Source organism: Borostomias antarcticus (assembly GCF_949987555.1).
Source record: "Borostomias antarcticus genome assembly, chromosome: 30".
Taxonomy (NCBI): Eukaryota; Metazoa; Chordata; class Actinopteri; order Stomiiformes; family Stomiidae; genus Borostomias; species Borostomias antarcticus.
In genome coordinates this window covers 5,890,264-5,912,942 of record NC_140263.1, presented here as the reverse complement: position 1 = coordinate 5,912,942, position 22,679 = coordinate 5,890,264, and the positions used below count along the sequence as shown (strand labels likewise).

The 22,679-nt window shown below is 50.1% G+C and overlaps 1 protein-coding gene across 4 annotated transcripts in view; it reads left to right on the top strand.

The window, feature by feature from the left end:
* Nucleotides 1-392: 392 nt before the first annotated feature.
* slc12a2 (solute carrier family 12 member 2) overlaps nt 393-22,679 on the top strand; it is a gene marked incomplete at both ends in the record, with an annotated part of 44,354 nt that continues 22,067 nt past the window's right edge. For all 4 annotated transcript variants that reach the window (XM_084460045.1, XM_084460043.1, XM_084460044.1 and 1 more), the window contains 4 exons: nt 393-941; nt 17,208-17,327; nt 18,903-18,978; nt 20,000-20,095. In XM_084460045.1, coding sequence (XP_084316171.1) covers nt 393-941; nt 17,208-17,327; nt 18,903-18,978; nt 20,000-20,095 — 841 coding nt within the window. The remainder of the gene's footprint in view (nt 942-17,207; nt 17,328-18,902; nt 18,979-19,999; nt 20,096-22,679) is intronic.

The following is a 22,679-nucleotide window of genomic DNA, read 5'->3' as shown; positions in this document are numbered from 1 at the left end:
GTTTCTCTCTTTCTGAGGGAGAGAGAGCGCATGTCTGCTGGTTTCTCTCTTTCTGAGGGAGATAGAGCGCATGTCTGCTGGTTTCTCTCTTTCTGAGGGAGATAGAGCGCATGTCTGCTGGTTTCTCTCTTCCTGAGAGAGATAGAGCGCATGTCTGCTGGTTTCTCTCTTTCTGAGGGAGATAGAGCGACGGTTGGCCGTTTGCGAGTAGGAAGCACATTCCAGCGGCCGTTGAGATTGAATCACCTCACGGTGGTTACGCTCCTCCGGTAGAGCTGACTACTTCTCTCAGGTACTACTGGTCAAACTTGACTTCTTCCACACAAATTGTGCCGACTTTTGACCAGAACTCGTCCCAAAAACAGTGACAAAAAACACCGGTTATCTCCACCATGTCGGAGCCATCCTCCGAGCCTCCCGCTCAGGGAGAGACCGTCGCCTCAGAAAGCGAAGGTCTGACCGCGGATCAGATCCTGACCGGTCCCACGCCCAGCCAGAGCCGCTTCCAGGTGGACATCGTGGCCGAAGCAGCCGGGGCCACCACCGGCTCCGAGGACAAATCCCCCCTCAGCTCTGATGCGTCCACCCTCGCATCCGGCGACAAAACCTCGGAGCCAGCGACCGGCGAGGAAGCGAAAGGCCGGTTCCGGGTGGTGAACTTCGCGGATCCCAGTGCGGCGGGGACCCCCCCGGACCCGGTGCCCGCTGAGGGCTTCCAGAACGGGGACACGGTGATGAGCGAGGGCAGTCTCCATTCCTCCACGGGAGGCCAGCATCACTACCACTACGACACCCACACCAACACCTATTACCTGAGGACTTTTGGCCATAATACCATCGACGCCGTGCCGAACATCGACTTCTACCGGCAGACCGCGGCCCCGCTGGGGGACAAGCTGATCAGGCCCACCCTGTCCGAACTGCACGATGAGCTGGACAAGGTGAGGAGGGGATGGGGGGCAACGTGGGGTAACATGGGGGGCAACGTGGGGTAACATGGGGGGCAACGTGGGGTAACATGGGGGGCAACGTGGGGAGCCTCCAGCACCGGGTGGGGGGGTTTATTCTGCTAGTTGGGGGTTTATTCTGCTAGTTGGGGGTTTATTCTGATAGCTGGGGGTTTATTCTGCTAGTTGGGGGTTTATTCTGCTAGTTGGGGGTTTATTCTGCTAGTTGAGGGGTTTATTCTGCTAGTTGGGGGTTTATTCTGCTAGTTGGGGGTTTATTCTGCTATCTGGGGGTTTATTCTGCTAGCTGGGGGTTTATTCTGCTAGTTGGGGGGTTTATTCTGCTAGTTGGGGGTTTATTCTGCTAGTTGGGGGTTTATTCTGCTATCTGGGGGTTTATTCTGCTATCTGGGGGTTTATTCTGCTAGTTGGGGGGTTTATTCTGCTAGTTGGGGGTTTATTCTGCTAGTTGGGGGTTTATTCTGCTAGTTGGGGGTTTATTCTGCTAGTTGGGGGTTTATTCTGCTAGCTGGGGGTTTATTCTGCTAGTTGGGGGTTTATTCTGCTAGTTGGGGGTTTATTCTGCTAGCTGGGGGTTTATTCTGCTAGTTGGGGGGTTTATTCTGCTAGTTGGGGGTTTATTCTGCTAGTTGGGGGTTTATTCTGCTAGTTGGGGGTTTATTCTGCTAGCTGGGGGTTTATTCTGCTAGTTGGGGGTTTATTCTGCTAGTTGGGGGTTTATTCTGCTAGCTGGGGGTTTATTCTGCTATCTGGGGATTTATTCTGCTAGTTGGGGGCTCATTCTGCTAGTTGGGGGGTTTATTCTGCTAGTTGGGGGTTTATTCTGCTAGTTGGGGGTTTATTCTGCTAGTTGGGGGTTTATTCTGCTAGTTGGGGGTTTATTCTGCTAGTTGGGGGTTTATTCTGCTAGTTGGGGGTTTATTCTGCTAGTTGGGGGTTTATTCTGCTAGCTGGGGGTTTATTCTGCTAGTTGGGGGGTTTATTCTGCTAGTTGGGGGTTTATTCTGCTAGTTGGGGGTTTATTCTGCTAGTTGGGGGTTTATTCTGCTAGCTGGGGGTTTATTCTGCTAGTTGGGGGTTTATTCTGCTAGTTGGGGGTTTATTCTGCTAGCTGGGGGTTTATTCTGCTAGCTGGGGGTTTATTCTGCTAGTTGGGGGTTTATTCTGCTAGTTGGGGGTTTATTCTGCTAGCTGGGGGTTTATTCTGCTAGTTGGGGGTTTATTGTGCTAGTTGGGGGTTTATTCTGCTAGTTGGGGGTTTATTCTGCTAGTTGGGGGGTTTATTCTGCTAGTTGGGGGGTTTATTCTGCTAGTTGGGGGTTTATTCTGCTAGCTGGGGGTTTATTCTGCTAGCTGGGGGTTTATTCTGCTAGTTGGGGGTTTATTCTGCTAGTTGGGGGGTTTATTCTGCTAGTTGGGGGGTTTATTCTGCTAGTTGGGGGTTTATTCTGCTAGTTGGGGGTTTATTCTGCTATCTGGGGGTTTATTCTGCTAGTTGGGGGTTTATTCTGCTAGTTGGGGGTTTATTCTGCTAGTTGGGGGTTTATTCTGCTAGCTGGGGGGTTTATTCTGCTAGCTGGGGGTTTATTCTGCTAGTTGGGGGTTTATTCTGCTATCTGGGGGTTTATTCTGCTAGATGGGGGTTTATTCTGCTATCTGGGGGTTTATTCTGCTAGTTGGGGGTTTATTCTGCTAGCTGGGGGTTTATTCTGCTAGTTGGGGGTTTATTCTGCTAGCTGGGGGGTTTATTCTGCTAGTTGGGGGTTTATTCTGCTAGTTGGGGGTTTATTCTGCTAGCTGGGGGTTTATTCTGCTAGTTGGGGGTTTATTCTGCTAGTTGGGGGTTTATTCTGCTAGTTGGGGGTTTATTCTGCTAGCTGGGGGCTCTTTCTACTAGCATGGCTTTGTAACATGGCCCTTTTATCCCTTTCCTACTTGCATGGCTTTGTAACATGGCCCTTTTATCCCTTTCCTACTTGCATGGCTTTGTAACATGGCCCTTTTATCCCTTTCCTACTTGCATGTCTTTCTAACATGGCCCTTTTATCCCTTTCCTACTAGCATGGCTTTCTAACATGGCCCTTTTATCCCTTTCCTACATTGTCAAGTGTATTCTTCTCCCCCTTCTTTGCTTGAGAAAGAGCCCAGGCTGCTTATGGAGCAACCTTGTCCGGGTTAGGCTACATCCTAGTGTCGGTGTCGAACGGAAGAGAAGAGATGATCCGTGTTTCGATATAAAACTCATATGGATGGGCTTAATTGGCCCAGAGCAAACCAGCGGGATAGTTACGCGAGATTTGCAGATCTGATTTTTACGCAGCGCTGAGAAGAAAGTTGCTCTCACACAAACCGTAGTTCTCGACACAAAGTAGGAAATACTGTTGACAAACTGTCGATGTAGTGGTTAAACGTTAGTCATTAGCTGTAGGCCTATATTATGTTCTCCGGCTTTGGTAATCTCTTTAGGCTTAACCTGTTTTTTTATTAAACACATCAAACCAATTGTGTGCACTTTAGACATCCCTAGCATAATGTTGCCACACCGACAGCCATTGAGTTGGTGTGGGTACCCCCCCTCCCAAAGTAATAGTGAACAGCTTCCATGACATTTCTCATCATGTGCTGTCGCTCAGCTGTTTAGATCATGGTATAATGGCATTAGCTGTATAGTAGATTTACTGTGTCCATTTGCTAGAGGGCTGGTGATGCTGTTGAGACAAGAGATGGCTACTTCTTGGTTTAGGACGGGTTCCTATGACACTGGCACCACATGTGACCAGTACCTGCTAATGTTCTTGGAAGATGACAGACATCATCTGGAAGTCACGTACCATGTTGACATTCCTGGACGGGTCTGGGAGACACAGTGATAAGGATCCCAACATCCAAGGACACTCGGTCATCGCTCTTCTCTTCCCCACACCCAGATAACCTACATGGGTCCTTCTTTGCAGAAGCTTCTATCTCAAGTTGACACACTGTCTCCTAGTGAGGCCTCATGTCTCCTAGTGAGGCCTCATGTCTCCTAGTGAGGCCTCATGTCTCCTAGTGAGGCCTCATGTCTCCTAGTGAAGCCTCGTGTCTCCTAGTGAGGCCTCGTGTCTCCTAGTGAAGCCTCGTGTCTCCTAGTGAGGCCTCATGTCTCCTAGTGAGGCCTCATGTCTCCTAGTGAAGCCTCATGTCTCCTAGTGAAGCCTCATGTCTCCTAGTGAAGCCTCATGTCTCCTAGTGAGGCCTCATGTCTCCTAGTGAGGCCTCATGTCTCCTAGTGAGGCCTCATGTCTCCTAGTGAGGCCTCATGTCTCCTAGTGAGGCCTCATGTCTCCTAGTGAGGCCTCATGTCTCCTAGTGAGGCCTCATGTCTCCTAGTGAGGCCTCATGTCTCCTAGTGAGGGCTCATGTCTCCTAGTGAGGCCTCATGTCTCCTAGTGAGGCCTCATGTCTCCTAGTGAGGGCTCATGTCTCCTAGTGAGGGCTCATGTCTCCTAGTGAGGGCTCGTGTCTCCTAGTGAGGCCTCATGTCTCCTAGTGAGGCCTCGTGTCTCCTAGTGAGGCCTCGTGTCTCCTAGTGAGGGCTCGTGTCTCCTAGTGAGGCCTCTTGTCTCCTAGTGAGGCCTCATGTCTCCTAACTGTTGTGCTCTTTACACACACTGAGTTATGCAGTGTTCAGTCTTTAGGCTAAGTGGTTGTATCCATTGTCTCCATTTTAAACTGTTGAGACGGTGTCCATATACCTTCCTGGGATGGAGGACACGTGGACCAGTATATGTAGCATGGTGAACTCTGGTAACATGCTCAGTGTCAAGTCTATGCCGCTGTATGTGTCTTGTGTTCTTATATTGTAGTGTAGTGGAAATGTACTACAACCCCCAGCTTCAGTTTCTTATTGTAATTTCACCGCCCTGCTCCGTTTACAGCTACTATTCTGTTCGATTTGTGTTTGGGCCTCTGCCTCATCATATCATATGATACAGCCATCTGCTGGGGGATATTGCAGAAATCCTCTTCTATAGACATACGGGGCTAGTTGTCCAGGCAGAGGCCTGTACAAAAACATGCCTGTAGCCCCCGTCTGGTATGAATTAGATTAGTGGAAGCTAGGCTCCAGCCTATCACTAACTCAATTCAAAACACAGAATGCTGTAAAGGGTGGGTCTGGGCGGATGAAAACATGCGGATGTTTGAACTTGTGTTTTGCTGAGGGCCTTAGTCAGCAAACTGCTGCGCTTGGTCACAATTTGTGTCCCGAATCTGTGCCATTTCTGGCCTGGCGCGTGGACACCGGCATGGATGCCGGCAGCTGTCGTAACCCGACACTAGTGAACTTTGTTGTGATGCACCACGTTTGCTTTGGCTACAGATATAAGTATATTTTGGGCCCAGAGGCCCTGAGCCCAAGGCGAGTGGTTTCTGGACATTGCAAGCAGAAAAGTGAAATGTCAAAACATGGCCGACGCTTAGACCTACAGGGACTCCCTGCTACTGGGGGCTTTCATTGAGTCATGTGCTCAAGATTCAAGATTCATTCATTTTGGCTTTCAAATTCAGTTGCTTTTTCATTGCTTGAAGGTCGTGATCTCCCACCATCGTTTCGTTAGCCTATATAACATTGGGATAGATTTCTTCATTACGTTCAGAGTAGCAACGCACAATCAAACTGGAAATGGAAGTTGCACTCTAGCCGTTGGCCTGTGGCCCTTTTACAAAGCAATCAATGAGTCAACCAATTATCCCTGGTTGAGATGTGAGCGGGAGGGAGTTGGCCAGCCTGGGGGAGGTTTGGCCCCCGCAGCGTTGCCCAGCCTGGGGAAGGTTACCTGGCCCCCCCAGCGTCAGGAGCCGACTGTGACGTGAGCAGATGGCAGTAGACCGGCGAGTCCCTGTTGAGAAGGAAAAGAGAAAAAGCACAGTAACGACGCCATGTTTGTTCCCAGCAGTGACATCAGGCGGTAGAGATGAGCACCGTCCTGCCCTCTACGACCCCTGACCCCCTCAGCAGCTCCAGGAGCGCCGGGCGGCGGTGCTGTTGACCAGCCACGGGAGAAACCCTGACAGGGCACATTTATTCAGCATCAGGCGGCCAAGCAGAAGCAGATTGTGCTGAAATATTGATGTATTCTCCCAGTTGGACGGCAGTTGAGCCCTAGCAGGCCTTTCATAGAGAACTCCCAACTTCCCGCTTGCATCGCCTGGTTTGGGCTGCGGTGATGAGGAGGGGATGCACAGGGTCCAGACGCTGCTGCGCTTATATTCCACATGCAGGCCTGATTTCTAATGCAGCCAGACACTAGGGCTGGGTATCGAGTCCAATTTCAAGAATCGATTCCGATTCACAAGGTTCAGAATTGATTATCACGATTCGATTCGATTCAATATCGATTCGGTTAGTGTTACTAAAACTTTTTGTTGTTGCTGTAATTACATGACCTTAATTACATGACAGCCAAGTTATGCAACACATCAATACTAGGGCTGGGTATCGATACTGATTTCCAAAAATGAATGAATGAATCATTGAATGAATTAATGAACTATTCATACCTTCATTTATTCATTCATTCATTAAATAAAAGATCGATTTTGGGATTCATGAATCGATTCAGAATCGATTAATCGATTTTTTTAAACCCAGCCCTACCAGACACATTAATGGCTATTATATTATGAGTGTGTCATTCGATGTCCAAATTTGATTAAGTAGTCTACTGTATGGCAGCGATTGCAACCTCTCCTCTGCTATCAATTAAGAAGAATGTTGACCGTAGGAATGTCCAGTTACGTTCCATCATGCCATCACGGCCAATCACAGCCAATCACGGCACGCCAGCGTGGGGCTTTTGTTCCTATACATTCTAATGAATGTGCAATGCAGTTTCCTATTGGTTCAGGCCCCTGCAACCAATGATCTTGCTGTTAGCTGGAGTTATGGAATGAACCATGATCTGTGTCTGTAGTCTCTGCCCCCCCCCCCCCCCCCCGGGCCCTGGAGGGAGACGGGGGCCTCTCATTAGGGAGGGTCCCTATTAATAGGACATTGTTGAGAGACCTGTGTGCCCCCCCCCCCCCGCCCCCCCCACACACACACACACATACATTGTGTTTTTCTGTAGCTTAGCTCAGCCAAGCAAACCACTCCCAGAAATGTGTCTCCATGGACACCAAGAGGAAGTTGGGGCCCCACAGATGTCATGTGACTCCTCACTAGGCTTTCATGGGCTGTAGCTACATTGTCAATAATATGTAATAGATACAATATGTTCTTGGATGCTACAACAGCGCGTCACCTGTTTAGAATGTGAATGGATGTCCACAGAGAAAGTGCCCCATCAATCCAGGTCAATTTGCCCCTATTAGAATGTCAACAGGAAGGGGTCTTTTGTGGGGCTGTATTTTGCTCATGCAAAGAAAAGAGTCAAATTGAGACAGGTGACATCTTTTATTGGATACACTTGCAAACAGAACAGTGGTTTTGATTGGCCAGGTGAGGGCGGGGCCGGGGGTTCGGACGGCAGGCACGCTGGGCCAGGCTTCATAAAAGCCCCGGTCTCCATGGTGCTCCGAGCTCCTGGTCTCCATGGCGATGCCAATCCCAGGGGCCAGACAGCAGGAAGGCGCAGAGCCGTAAACAGGCCATCTCCAGTGGGTGAGGGTTAGGGTTAGCTAGCGCTGGGCTAATCAGGCTAACTGGGCCTCAGGGTGAGGGTGAGGGTTAGCTAGCGCAGCGCTAATCAGGCTAACTGTCCCTGTGAGTGCACGCTGCCAGACAGAGGAGGCGGGGGCTGATCTCTGGTGAGACTGCTCTCTCTCTCGGCTCGGGCTCGGCCCGTCAGCCCCAACTGTGTTTTGCGGCGTGCAAATTAGCTAACATCTAGCCAACATGTCAACATCTAGTCTGCTCGAGGTTCTACAGCATTATCTCTCCACACACTCACACACACACACACTCAGAAGTTAAGACAGAAGTTATGTTTCTGTGACAGTGATTGCACACAGGAAATCTTAAGTATATGACTTGCTTCAAGAGTAGGCTGCCATGTTGTTGTTATTGTAGATGAAACCGCTTCACTACTCAAGACTAGCAGGTTGACTCGTCTCTCTCTCCTGCCTTTGGTAACGGTTTAGCTTTTGGAACAAAGTGTTTGAGTGCGTTCCTTGTATCCGTCCTCTCTTGAGCCTGGCCTCGCAGCCGGAACTCTATGCGAAGCAGCTGATCGTCCACGCTGGCCACAGAATGGCGTCCACGCTGGCCACAGAATGGCGTCCACGCTGGCCACAGAATGGCGACCGCAGCGGTCTGTCTGTCATGGGGATGGTGACAGAGGCGGGCTGGCGGCTGTCCCCTGGGGGGGGGGGGGGGTAACCACAGGCTGAGCTCAGGGGGACCTGCTTTATTCACTCTGTTCCTATGAATTGAGAACCACAAGGACTCAATGTGTTTTGTCCCAGTAATAACATGTCTTTTTTGTTGTCCCAGTAATAGCATGTCTTCTTTGTGCCCGTAGCTGTTTGCCACTAGTTCCTGTACTCCCATAACCTGACCATGCATCTGGTTAAGCTCTGTTGGAAACCATCTGGAAAAGGGCAGGCGCTTTCAAAAGTACTTGGCAGCCGATTGGATGAACCATCTGTCTGTCACCGTCTATCACATGCTAACTTCAACCAGTCAGATCAACGAACCCTATATGGCTTATGGCTGTTATTTCATAGCATTTTTTTTGCAGACATCTTCTTTAAAGCCCCATTATGTAGCGGTCCAGTTTTGTGCACTTTAGAGGCCCCTAAAGGCCACTAGAGACATTACAACCGCAGGAACATTGTCGTAAAACGCTGAGAGACGCCTGTTAAAACCTCTCACGTGCATTTGATGACAACTGACAAGCTGAGGAAAACAGTGTCTGCCGGCAAATTCGAAGAGGAGAGCTAAAGATAAAGCAGAACGTTTATGCGAGAGAAAACCGCGGCTCGCGGTCATAAGTTCCATAGTGCAAATCCAGGCCGCCGGACCCCTCTGAGGGAATGGAAGAGCTGCTGTTCTCACTATAATAATCCAGCACACCAATAGATCCACTTTGAAACTGATATTATAATATGAAATCTACAACATAGTGGGGCTTTAAGTCCATACTTAGTGGAGTGAGTCAGTTTCTGGCTCAACTTCATAAGACAGGCACTAGTAGTAGCGTGCACCCTCCCTGCATAAAACAGGGTTTGACCTCAACCATAACAAGTCCAATGTTGCGTTTGGATTCAGCACCCATGTCCAAATATTAGAAGTGCGCCCCATTGACCCACACTGTTGTGCTTCTGCTCGCCTGCATTCCTCTGATATTTGTTCATTATGCTCACAGTCAGGTTCCTCCGGTTTAAGCGTGTGTTTTTTTCAGGGCTTTTAATGGAGATATTGAATGTTGTAGCTTCTCAAACCACCCTGTCGGTTCCTCCATTGACATGTGACTCATGAGGGATTCATGCTGAACGTTGCTTGTTTAGAAGGTAAACAGGACAGGAAGTAAAGCTTGATTCGTCCGTGTTAAAGAGGGAAGCTGGCTCAGGCCGCTCCACGTGGGCTTGTTTACGTTTCTCTCTCTCTCTCTCTCTCTCTCTCTCTCTCTCTCCTCCCACTCTGTCGTAGTTGGCCGTGAGAGCGCACACAGAAACAGGAAGTGAAGCAGCTCTTTGCTTCTGGTTTGGACTATGAAGCGAGCGCTATGAAGCAAGCCCTATGCTTCTGGGTTGGACTATGAAGCAAGCCCTATGCTTCTGGGTTGGACTATGATGGAGAGAAAAAGATTTGCCAGATGGTTCGTTACACAGAACCAGTGGGAAATCGTCCTTGGAAAACACTTGGAAAAGGGCAAGCGCTTTAAAAAAACAAACAAACAAAAAAAAAAACTTGGCAGGTGATTGGATGAACCATCTGTCTATCATAGGCTAGGGCCATAGCTAAGCCACGCCCATAGCGGCCAGTAGCTGCTCATGGGACGCTGATTGGCCCCGAGTACACATTTTGATCAGAGCACAAACAGATTTGTGTTGAGCCTTGCCTGGTCTGTGTGGAGAAGCAGAATGTGAAGGAGGAGGCCTTTTGGCTCCGAGCCAGACAGTTGGCCTGCAGCTGGTGTAATGTACACACAAGCCATTTGGCAGGGACTTGTAAGTGGTTGTGTGTGTGTGTGTGTGTGCGTGTGCGTGTTTGTACATGCGCACGTGTGTGTGTGTGTGTGTGTGTGTGTGTGCTTGGCTTCTCTCTTATCCTCATATCTGAGTGTTATGGTAAGTCTGATGTCAGAAATAACTATTTACCGTCCGTCTCGTCAGATGTGGGAAGGACCCAGATGGCTCCGGTCTTCACCGAGCTCCGTCACTCTGACGCAGGCGTGGTTAAATAAACATGTCGGTTTTACCCCCAGTATCAGGGTAGTTACACGCTAGCTACGTCAGATGCTAGCTACGTCAGATAGCTTTTCATTCACCTGTCTGACTTCTCAGAAGAAAACAAGCGAGAGACTTTGAGACGCGCCTCGCTGTGCTGTGTCCTCCGTGGCAAGGCTGCTGCTGCACTAGAACACAGCAGACATAGCTCATAGTCACATGACAGGAAGTGCATTTACCTCCACTCACTCACTCTCTGTTTGAAGTGGGGTAAGACGCAGGCAGACATCCTCCGCTAGGCAGGCAGTCAGGAATGGCTTTTCAGGACCCCTTTATTTAGCCCCCTGGTCCGGCTCTTTGAGACTGATCAGATGTCAGCCTGAGTGCCTCCAGAGTCCCTCCTGTGGAAAAACCTCCCCCTCTAAGTCATTATTCACCTCCATGTTCCTGCTCCCCGGAGCGGAGCTCCACGGCCGAGCCAGGCCCTGCTGAGGCCTCAAATGGGCGGTCGGAGGGTCAGACTGCCCCCAATGCAAGCCACATGTGAGGGGCCACCTTCTTTTGAGCTGTTAGACTCACTAGAACCCCTGTGTGTGTGTGTGCGTGTGTGCGTGTGTGTGTGTGTGTGTGTGTGCCTGTGTGTGTGCGTGTGTGTGTGTGCGTGTGTCTGTGTGCGTGTGTGTGTGTGTGTGTGTGTGTGCGTGCGTGACCCCACCCCTCCCCTCGGCCCACCATAGGTATTCATACTAGCGCCACGTGAGGTTGGCTGATACACACACACACTCACACACACACACACACACACACACACACACACACACACTCTCTCCCATAGACTGCTGCTGAACCGCGCCAGCGGCAGCTTGGTGTGTGTGGTCAGTCCGTGTGGGTGTTTGTGACGAACGTCTGTATACATGTGTTGTTTTGTGAAGGCGGTCACTTCCATGACAGAGCGCTGGCGTTCGGCGTGTTGAGGGTTCGGTCTCCTGCTCTCCTTGTCATTACGAGCGGCCCGTTCTCCCCTGGCTGAGTGGTTCTGGTTAACCGCTGTGGCCAGCTTCTCCGGTCAGCCATCTTTGATCGATGGAGTCGTCTAGCAGCATGGATCTTCTGAGTGTCACTGAGTGGTTTCACTAAACGGGCTGAATGGTTTCATTGAATGGAGCTGAATGGTTTCATTGAATGGGCTGAGTGGTTTCACTATCTGGGAAGAAGCTGTGACCTTATTCTCTTCGAGGGCTCCAGCTCATAAAAGAAGGCTGTGAGATTGTAAACGGGGTCTGATGGCTTCCTGCCTGGTCTGGAGGTCTCACTCCGTCCGCGCTCTGCTACGCTGGTCCAGGGGTCTCCGCTGACGAGATCATCAGGCCTGTGTTTGAGCTGAGCAGCTGGGATGCATTTGGTTTTAATATGTGTGTGACCATATATGGTTCGCCTAGTTGTGTCTTGACGCTACAATTTGACACAAATAAGCTGGAACCCAACCACACACATGGACTTGTTGCCCCCTGTGTGTGTGTGTGTGGCTGTGTGTGTATGTGTGTATGTGGTGTGTGTGTGTGTGTGTGGTGTGTTGTACATGTGGGTGGTTGTGAATAAACATAAACCGGAAGTCTACCCATTTCCAACATTGTCTGTTGCTGCTTCTCAACATGGGAGAGAAGATACTGGACACCATGTCTGGGGGGCCCTCATACCTGGCTAACGTCTGGGGGGCCCTCATACCTGGCTAATGTCTGGGGGGCCTCATACCTGGCTAATGTCTGGGGGGCCCTCATACCTGGCTAACGTCTGGGGGGCCTCATACCTGGCTAACTTCTGGGGGCCCCTCATACATGGCTAACGTCTGTGGGGCCCTCATCTGGCTAACGTCTGGGGAGCCCTCATATCTGACTAACATCTGGGGGGCCCTCATACCTGGCTAACGTCTGGGGAGCCCTCATACCTGGCTAACGTCTGGGGGGCCCCTCATACCTGGCTAACGTCTGGGGAGCCCTCATACCTGGCTAACGTCTGGGGAGCCCTCATACCTGGCTAACGTCTGGGGGGGCCTCACCTGACTAACATCTGTGGGGCCCTCACCTGGCTAACATCTGTGGGGCCCTCATACCTGGCTAACGTCTGTGTGGCCCTCATCTGGCTAACATCTGGGGGGCCCTCATACCTGGCTAACGTCTGGGGAGCCCTCATACCTGGCTAACGTCTGGGGGGGCCTCACCTGACTAACATCTGTGGGGCCCTCACCTGGCTAACATCTGTGGGGCCCTCACCTGGCTAACATCTGTGGGGCCCTCACCTGGCTAACGTCTGGGTGGCCCTCACCTGGCTAACATCTGTGGGGCCCTCACCTGGCTAACGTCTGTGGGGCCCTCACCTGGCTAACGTCTGTGGGGCCCTCATACCTGGCTAACATCTGGGGAGCCCTCACCTGGCTAACGTCTGGGGGGGCCTCATACCTGGCTAACATCTGTGAGGCCCTCACCTGGCTAACATCTGTGGGGCCCTCATACCTGGCTAACGTCTGAGCGGACCTGAGTGGCTTCAGAGGTCAGCAGTGCATTAGCTGACCTCTGGGCATCTTTATATCAGGTTCCATCTAGAGCTTGTCAACAAGATGGACTTGTGGTATGCAGACTGCTAATTGCTCTCTGTAAACAAAGGACTCATTATGAACGTAAAGGCAAGATGGCCGCCTTCACCCCTCGCCAAGGTGAAACATTAACGAGCGGGCCAGTTCCAGAGGACTGGACGTCTCTGTGCAGGGTTGGAGAGGACTGAGGCAAAAGGGCTCATTTCCTGAAAGGGTTGGCTCACTCCTTCAACAAGTGCTCACATATAAACCAGAAAACAGAGGCCTGTTCAGAGAGGCTGGGGAGGCCCGATGAGATCGTTTATTCCGTGATGTCGTCTGTAAATTGCAGGTCCAGGAATAGTGAGATTAGGCCTTGCTGCAGTGTAAATATGTGTTTCCATTAGAGATGTGAAGCTATTTCAGAAGCCTTATTGCTGCTTGTCATTGTATTGCGTTCGTACGCAGGTCGTTTGGAACGCTCTTTGGGTTTGTGAAGTTAATGGAGGTGTCTTAGTTACTCACAGAGTTGGCATTAGTCAAGCATTGTCTGTTTTTGTCATTTTTGTATCTCAGATGGCTCAAAACATCCCAATCAATGTGAAGTTATTAGGCTTTTGAACAGGTGATTCCATTTCTAAAAATTCTATCATAATTTCTCTCAACTGTCTTTAACTTTCTATTCTCTTTTACCATATATGATCTGTCCTGTTTTATTCTCTGATTTCTGGTAATGGAACCAGAACCAGGCCCTCTAAGCATGATTAAGGACTGGTAGGTCGAAACTTGTGTAAATTACTAACAATCTTGATTATCTGACTTTTTTTACTGTATCGATCCTGTACTGAGGAAAATCAATACACTATCACAGAGAAAATATTGTGCTGTATTTCTGTATGGATTTTATTGCACAGCCCTACTAGTGATGTTCTAGTCGATGTTAGCCAATCACGATAGACCAAATACCACAGCTGAGCCAACAGCACAGTGTTGAAAACAGTCCCGACACTTTCCTGTGAACTGTGTTATAGTGCTCTCTCTCTGGTCTACCCTAATGCCCCAAACACACTTTCAGGCAACCATTACATAACATTAGTCATTTAGCAGACACCTTTAAATACACACACATGCACATGGGGCGGCTGTAGCTCAGCTGGTAGAGCTGGTCGTTCAATGATCGAAGGGTCAGCGGTTCGAGTCCCAGCTCCGACTGTCCACATGTCGAAGTGTCCTTGAGCAAGACGCCTAACCACATAAACACGGATTAATTCAGTCAAATTGCACCGTCACAGATTCTATAAATAGATCCTCACAGACTGAACCATCCCAGCAGCACCAACCACTACCCATCTGTTCCTAGTGATCGTCTCTAGGCAAAGATTTATCCTTCAGTATTCAGTTGTTCTTACTTTAGGTCCACAGTAAGAGAGCAGGTGGATCAGTGAGTAGCCTAGGTATACCTTGCAGTATGTTGCCCCTATCTGATGACCTATGATTGACCCAGTGTTGTCTCGACAGGAAAGCCACGACCTCTGACAGCTTCCTGTGCTATCGACCTATCAGTGATCAGGGATCTGACGAAACCAAAACTAAAAACCTCTTCATGTGCTGCATCAACTCGCAAGGGTGATAAGTATCATTAGGTATGCAGTGCTTAATAACGACACAGTTAGCCACCATTTTTAATGTAATCGACAATCCCAGCTCATGTCCCATCGAAATAATTTATGGCATCGAGTACACTTGGATGTTGAAGGAACCTTGTTGAAGGAACCTTGTTGGCCACAAATGGAGACCTTGTTCCCGGTTGAAATGGTGAAATAAACCTAAGCCTCTAGATGTGAAAATGCCAAACGGGATTAGAGAAGGAAAGGGGTCCTTGATGTGAACTGACATTCCTCCCTGCTAGAACCACAGCTAGAATACAGCCCTGTTAGCTTTAAAGTCGCACTGAAATGAAAAAAGCATTCTGTCCCATTTTGGTTCACATAATTGGTCATAATGTTCACCTATTCAACGATGTATGCCAAAAAATTTACAAAATTCTACTTTTGTTGTATTCTTATATCAAAGTATATAATTTCTTACTTCCTGGAAAACGGTAGGTCACGTGCAGTGACAACAACAGGTACCTTAGATTTTAGTCCGATCTCACGACATCCACCCGTCAATCAACGCTATCCTTCTATCGAATCTCTCTAAAGTTCTTAAAACCCGTCCACTTGTCAATGTTCCAATCAAATTCCTCTAAACATAATGTCCCACCCTCATAGCTTGTTTGCGTCGGAAATACGTCAAACTACGGAAGTTAGATGATCTCAAACGTCCGTTTCAGTGCGACTTTAAGACTCTTTGAAGACAAAGTTCAATTATTTCAGTCAAAAACAGTCCAGAACTCAATGAAGCCGAGACGCCCATCTTATGAACAGGTGGTTTCTGATATAAGCCTGGCATGTCTCGTCTCAACATGTCTTTATGACAGCCATATCTTCATCATCATCATCATCAAGACTATCTGATGACATCAGCGATTGCCTGGCAGAGGATGAGTCAGCCCAGACTCCCCGGGCCGCTGACTAACAAAGGCAAAGGGAGCGGAGATCCAGAACGATGCATGACTCATATCCTGAGGCCTTGGGCACCACTTCATCCATGGAGCTCATCCATTGTTTGTGCCATGATGCTACTCTAAGTGATGAACCATGGATGCTCTTTTTAGCTGTGACCAGCTGCTCCGTGTTGAGCTCCTCAAAGAGCAGCGGAGGTGTGGAGATGTGTGAAGTCCCTCACCTTCTCTCCCAGACCAAGTACTAGTGATACGCCAGACTCTTCCATACTCTCCCGCCTCGCCCGCTAGCTAATACATGATCCATTGCTTTGTCAGTCTATCGATCATACGGGCAAAAATGTGCGAAGTCACTGCTTTGGTCGAACTGTCTGTGTAGCGACTAGTCTGTTTATCGACGAACACTAACGTTGCGGAAATTAGTAAGTTGAGGGACGTGTTCAGTAAGTTGGGAACTGGGACAGTGTTCAGTAAGTTGAGGGAAGAGGGACAGTGTTCAGGAAGTTGAGGGAAGAGGGACAGCGTTCAGTAAGTGGATAAAGCGCTCTGATGGCGCGATGAGTCCAGTCCGTCCCCTGGACGCCATCAACGTCCTCCTCATTGAGCATGGAGGGCCGATCCAGCAGCCGTCCCAGAGTCCCCCCACCCCAGAGCCCCCCCCCCCAGAGTCCCCCCCCCCCCCCCAGAGTCCCCCCCCCCCCAGACCCCTCCCCCAGACCCCTCCCCCAGAGCGGGCCAGGCCAATCAATGAGGCCCAAGGTCGTTACATACATTCAATAAACACGCCACATGTCATCACTCGCTAATAGACTCTAATAAACTACTCTTCAGAGACGCCGGGGCCTCTGGGTAAATGACCCGCGCAGCAGGAACAAGCCCTGCTCTGTCCGACGGAGCCCTGCTATCGGCGCTCAGGTCTCTATCTCAAGTCCTCTGGACCGGAGCCGGTGTCGGCCCATGGCAGCGGCCGGTCTGTCTCTCCGCCCGGAGCCGGACGCTCTGGGTCGAACGCGGCAGGATGTCGATACCCGGCTGGCGCAGGCAGACGCTCGCATCGAGTGGGCGCTCGGGTTTTTCCACGCCGCCGGTGAGCGAGGCTAACAGGGAAGCGTGTAAACGTGGTGGTCTTTTGTTAAGTGGCTGTAACGCAGGATGTGGCGGTCGGGGCGAGGGCCGTTATTTCCAGCTGCTTCTTTATGCGCAGCCTTGATGGGGTTCGAGTGACGGGATGTTGTAAAGTCTGATGAATGGTCGCTGGGGATGGGACTTCCTCCTCACTGGCTTTGACCGAGAGGAGGGGGGGGGGGGGGGGTTGGTGGTGTCCAGGGCCACACATGCAGGGGCTGCTGGTGTGTGTGTGTGTGTGTGTGTGTGTCTGTGTGTGTGTGTGTGTGTGTGTGTGTGTGTGTCCAGGCAGGACTGGGGCAGCTACTGTCCACGTCAGAGCATTGTCCCTGCACAGAGAGAGAGGCTTCCTGTGTTTGACCTTCACCACTGATATACCAGGGCAGATAAATCCTTTTGTGTGTGTGTGTGTGTGTGTGTGTGTGTGTGTGTGTGTGTGTGTGTGTGTGTGTGTGTGTGTGGCCATGTGTGTAGGAGTTTCTCTTTAAGAGACTTTAAGAGAGATACTTTTTCCATTACATTAACTTAACTGTACATTGTTCCAATAATCTTTTTCATTTGCTGACCCTGGCTCTCTTGGTCTTGTGTGTGTGTGTGTGTGTTCAAGGAGCCGTTTGAAGACGGCTTCGCCAACGGGGACGAGCTGACGCCCGCCGAAGAGGCGGCGAGCAAAGAGGCGGCCGAGTCCAAGGGCGTGGTCAAGTTCGGCTGGATCAAAGGGGTGCTGGTGAGTAGCCAATCAGCACGCGCTTCCTGGACATCCTGGACCCTCCGGTCACTCTGTTGTGATGTCCTGAAGCTGCCACCGTCCATCTGCACTGGGACAGACTCATTTCTCTCCTTCCTTCTATATTCTGTCCATCTCTGCCTGGTCTCTCTTCCTCTCTCTCTCTCTAGTCCGGACACAGTCTCAAATGCTTTATCCTGAAGAGTTGTTCTTCAACACAGTTCAATGACATGGGTAGTACTAATCTAATACTAATGTAATAAAGACATGGGTAGTAATACTAATGTAATACTAATGTAATAATAAAGACATGGGTAGTAATACTAATGTAATACTAATGTAATAATAAAGACATGGGTAGTAATACTAGTGTAATACTAATATAATAAACACATGGGTAGTAATACTAATGTAATAAAGACATGGGTAGTAATACTAATATAATAAAGACATGGGTAGTAATACTACTGTAATAAAGACATGGGTAGTAATACTAATGTAATAAAGACATGGGTAGTAATACTAATGTAATAAACACATGGGTAGTAATACTAATGTAATACTAATGTAATAAAGACATGGGTAGTAATACTGTACTGGTCATTTTGAGAGCAGAACATTATTTCATTCACACCCCCGTTAAGTCAAAGTAATCCTGGTATTCTCCTAGTTTCCACGATGGTGAATTGAGGATTTTACGTATAACCTGTATTCTCTGAGCACACATCTTTGGTATTAATACACTATAAGAAAAGACCAACTGAAGCTCTTTATCAGCAGATGAACCTGTTCTAATAAACCAAGCCCCTTTCGTTCAGTTGCATAACACTCAGGGAGAGGTGGACTACATAAGTGTGTCACCAAACAACCGAGAGGAGTGTGTGTGTGTGTGTGATCACACCCTGCTCAGGATTTTGGGTTGTGAGTGTGAATTGCTCTGCTGATTAATCCTCCCAGCTCAGCTCAGACCAGAGATGTTTCCAGCTCTGGTGTGAGAATGGCAGCTTCACCTCCACCGTACATGCAGGACAACCAATAACAAGGCTGGGTTCAGACCCTGGGGTGTGTGTGTGTGTGTGTGTGTCTCTGTGTGTGTGTGTGTGTGTATGTTTAGAGGATGATGTGCAGCATGGTCTGAACGTGCTGGTGAAGTCCCAGATGTGTCCCTTTGTCCTCCTGTCTTTGACATGTAAAGACCTTCCTTCCTTCCTGTCCTGGTGAAGTCCCAGATGTGTCCGTCTGTCCCAGATGTGTCCGTCTGTCCTCCTGTCTTTGACATGTAAAGACCTTCCTTCCTTCCTTCCTGTGCAGACCTGCTGCTCATTTCACACACAGTCACATCACATCTGTTTCATCTCTTGAGAAATGGAAGAGGAATGGAAGTGGTTCTAGTGTTGGATTATAGTCATCTTATCCTAGTAACATCCCTATGAAAGTCCATGTCTTAAACTATGTTTTAAACAAAATCAAGATCAATGTTATTCAAGAGTTTGTCTTATTTCAGACAGGCGATGATGACCTCTTTGTAGAGTGTTAAGTGTTCTGCTACCCTACCTAACATCTTCCTCTGTGCAGGTGCGCTGCATGCTGAACATCTGGGGCGTGATGCTCTTCATCCGCATGTCCTGGATCGTGGGCCAGGCGGGCATCGGTAAGGACACCGCTGAGTGGTCCTCCCTTGGGGGTCCGTGGGAATGAGCTTTAATTAAATAACAACCACCAGACTCCCCTCCCACCTCCTCCTCCTCCTCCTCCTCCACCAGACTCCCCTCCAAACCCCCCCACCTCCTCCTCCAACCCACTAGACTCCCCTCCAAACCCCCCCACCTCCTCCTCCTCCTCCAGACTCCCCTCCAAACCCCCCCACCTCCTCCTCCAACCCACTAGACTCCCCTCCAAACCCCCCCACCTCCTCCTCCTCCTCCAGACTCCCCTCCAAACCCCCCCACCTCCTCCTCCAACCCACTAGACTCCCCTCCAAACCCCCCCACCTCCTCCTCCTCCTCCAGACCCCCCTCCAAACCCCCCCCCCACCTCCTCCTCCTCCACCAGACTCCCCTCCAACCTCCTCCTCCTCCTTCTCCTCCACCAGACTCCCCTGCAAACCCCCCCCACCTCCTCCTCCCCTCCACCAGACTCTCCTCCAAACCACCCCCACCTCCTCCTCCCCTCCACCAGACTCTCCTCCAAACCCCCCCACCTCCTCCTCCTCCACCAGACTCCCCTCCAACCTCCTCCTCCCCTCCTCCAGACTCCCCTCCAAACCCCCCCACCTCCTCCTCCAACCCACTAGACTCCCCTCCAAACCCCCCCCCCCCCCCCCCACCTCCAACCCCCCCCCACCTCCTCCTCCTCCTCCACCACTGCACCACTTGCCAGTCAGATGTGAAATGTTGCCACACAACGACACACCGGGTCGGCTGTCAGGAGCAGCTTGCTTTTCTCTCTCTGCCGCTACTCTTCACAGGCTCTCTCCGAATGTGGGAGGGGGGGAGGGGGGGAGGGAGGGAGGGAGGGAGGCGCTAAACGGGTTACAGCAGAATGTTAACAAGCAGTTGATCGGCCGCAAATGTGTGTTCGTTTGCCACACAGGTGTTTATTCTTCCTCCCCCGGGATTGGCTGGGCGGAACGTGTCCTCGGTTAATCCTCCTCTCTCCCTTCTCTCTCCCAGTTCTCGCCTGTGTCATCGTCCTCATGGCAACCGTTGTGACGACCATCACCGGCCTCTCCACCTCGGCCATCGCAACCAACGGTTTTGTACGAGGAGGTAAATCCCAACCCTAACCGACACTTTCGTACCAGGAGCTAGAGTTAGGAATAAACAGCTCCTATCTGGACTCCTCCCAAAAGGAGATCTTCCAATCACAGACCTGGCTGGATTAAGAACTACAGACTGGGCCCTGGCCAGATTAAGAACTACAGACTGGGCCCTGACCAGATTATGAACTACAGACTGGGCCCTGGCCAGATTAAGAACTACAGACTGGGCCCTGGCCAGATTAAGAACTACAGACTGGGCCCTGGCCAGATTAAGAACTACAGACTGGGCCCTGGCCAGATTAAGAACTACAGACTGGGCCCTGGCCAGATTAAGAACTACAGACTGGGCCCTGGCCAGATTAAGAACTAGACGCCCGATCACTCTGTCATCCTGGTCTTTGGCATTTATATGCAGACACCTCATCCAGTAGCCGGTTAAGACTGAATCGCAACGCTAGCGAATCAGCAGTCATATTATAGAGTATCAGATTTACAAAGAAATAGTTTTGCCTGTGCAAGACTGCCCCAAGATAATCTCTCTCTCCACTTTAATGGGAAGGCCCTCACAAGGCTTTCCCTGGGAGGACGGGAACATCGTGCCCCGGCGGTGCGGGTGTAATCTGATAGACCTATCAGGTCAGATCGCCAAGCTCTCATCGGCCCGCTGATGAGGAGGTCATGGGAAGGGCACCGCAATGTTATTCCTCCCCCGCGGCCTCTGTACATCAACAACCCGCCCCCCCCCCTCTCCCCCCAACCCCCCCCAACCCCCCCCCCCCCCCCCCCCATACACCTCATACACCTCGACTCCCACCGACCGTCGGCCTGAGCTCTCATCACGCGCTAGCCTAGCCTCACGAGCCCAAACACAGCGCTCTTCGGACAGTCTTCCAGACGACACAGCTCCACCGGCGTGTATCTGGTTTGATGCTCACAGCGAGTGTTGATCCGTTGCGGACGCTTGGCTCTGAGACGCGCTTCCACAACAAAAGCAAAGGGGAAGCATCTGAAGGTCAAGGCCGTGTTGTTGATAAAAACGAGGCGTGCCAGCAGCGCCCTCTCCTCTGGGGCTGCGATTAGAGGCCAGCCAGCCTCGTGACCTCACTCCCGCTTCAGATGACCTTGACACGTGTGCAACGGTGCACTGGAATGAATACTGTCGGTCTAACTCGATTCATATTAGTTCAAGAGATGGCTCTTCAATCTTTTTTTCTGCGTTTACATCCACAATCCTGCCCTCTTAAATCTCTGAAAGCCTCACTGTTGAGTCACGGCAGCGTTGTAACGCGGCACTCGCTCAGCTTTTCATGCATGTTTGAGTTGGGCTTTACTAGGGCTGGGTTTAAGAAATTGATAAATCGATTCTGAATCAAATGATTCAGAATCGATTCATGAATCCCAAAATCGGATCTTTTATTTAATGAATGAATGAATAAATTAATTCAATGATTCATTCATTCATTCATTTTTGGAAATCAGTATCGATACCCAGCCTTAGTATTGATGTGTTGCATAACTTGTCAGTCATGTAATTAAGGTTACAGCTAAAAAAAAACAGGTTTTAGTAACACTAACCGAATCGATATTGAATCGAATCGAATTGAATCGTGATAATCGATTCCAAACCTTGTGAATCGGAATCGAATCGATTCTTGAAATTCGAATCGATACCCAGCCCTAGACTTTACCACTCTCCCGTGAACCCAGCTGAGTAGGGGGACGATAGGGGGACGCCTCACATGACGTCCACTCAAGACGCCTGTCCAGTTTTCACACAGCATCAGGTGTCCTCAACAGGTGTGATCTGACCTGCTGGACCTAGCCAATCACGTCTCTCTCTCCTATCCTCTGACCTGAAGACGTATTTTCTGTAGAGGCCTTGTTGAAATTCCTCCCGGCCTCCAGCGGGAGGAGGGGAAGCGTCGGCCACACGGTCTCTAGTTGTCGCAGCGTGAGGGGAAATTCAAGCATGTGTGTGTAGATGGGAGGTCGTGACTCCGGTGGCGTGGGGCCGCCTGCCCTGGCAGGGAGGTGTGAACCCGACACCGGGACGCTCCCCCTCAGACAGGGGCGAGGGCGAGGGAAAACAAAGACTTCCATTCTGTTGAAAATTTCCTGGTGAGGAAAAGATGAAACCGATCCGTAGTAAGGGATATTTGTGTTTTCAACCGAACGCTCCTCACAGAGAACACATACTTGGTCTTCTTCTCAGAATTTCATGTCTATAACCTGCCGGGTTGTTTTCAGGTGCAGGCCGCGAGGCTGGGCCTTCTACACACGGTTGTTTTGTCTCGAGCAGCACATGAAGCAAAGCTTCCCTCGCTGTCTTCTTAAAACATTATTGCCTCTTACTGAATTAGTTTATTTATTAGTAAGTGACATCATCTGTAGAGCTCTTTAATATAACTGAATAAAACCGTTCATAACTCTCTCTACTGCTGTAACATTCATTATTAAAACCCCCGCTAATATAGGACGAACGATTATGGGTTTTAGGCCTACATGCCGATGACGATTTTGAGAGCAAGCAGGGTGGCCGATGGCCGATATATAAGGCCCATATCACGCCGGCCAAGTATATTTTTTACGTC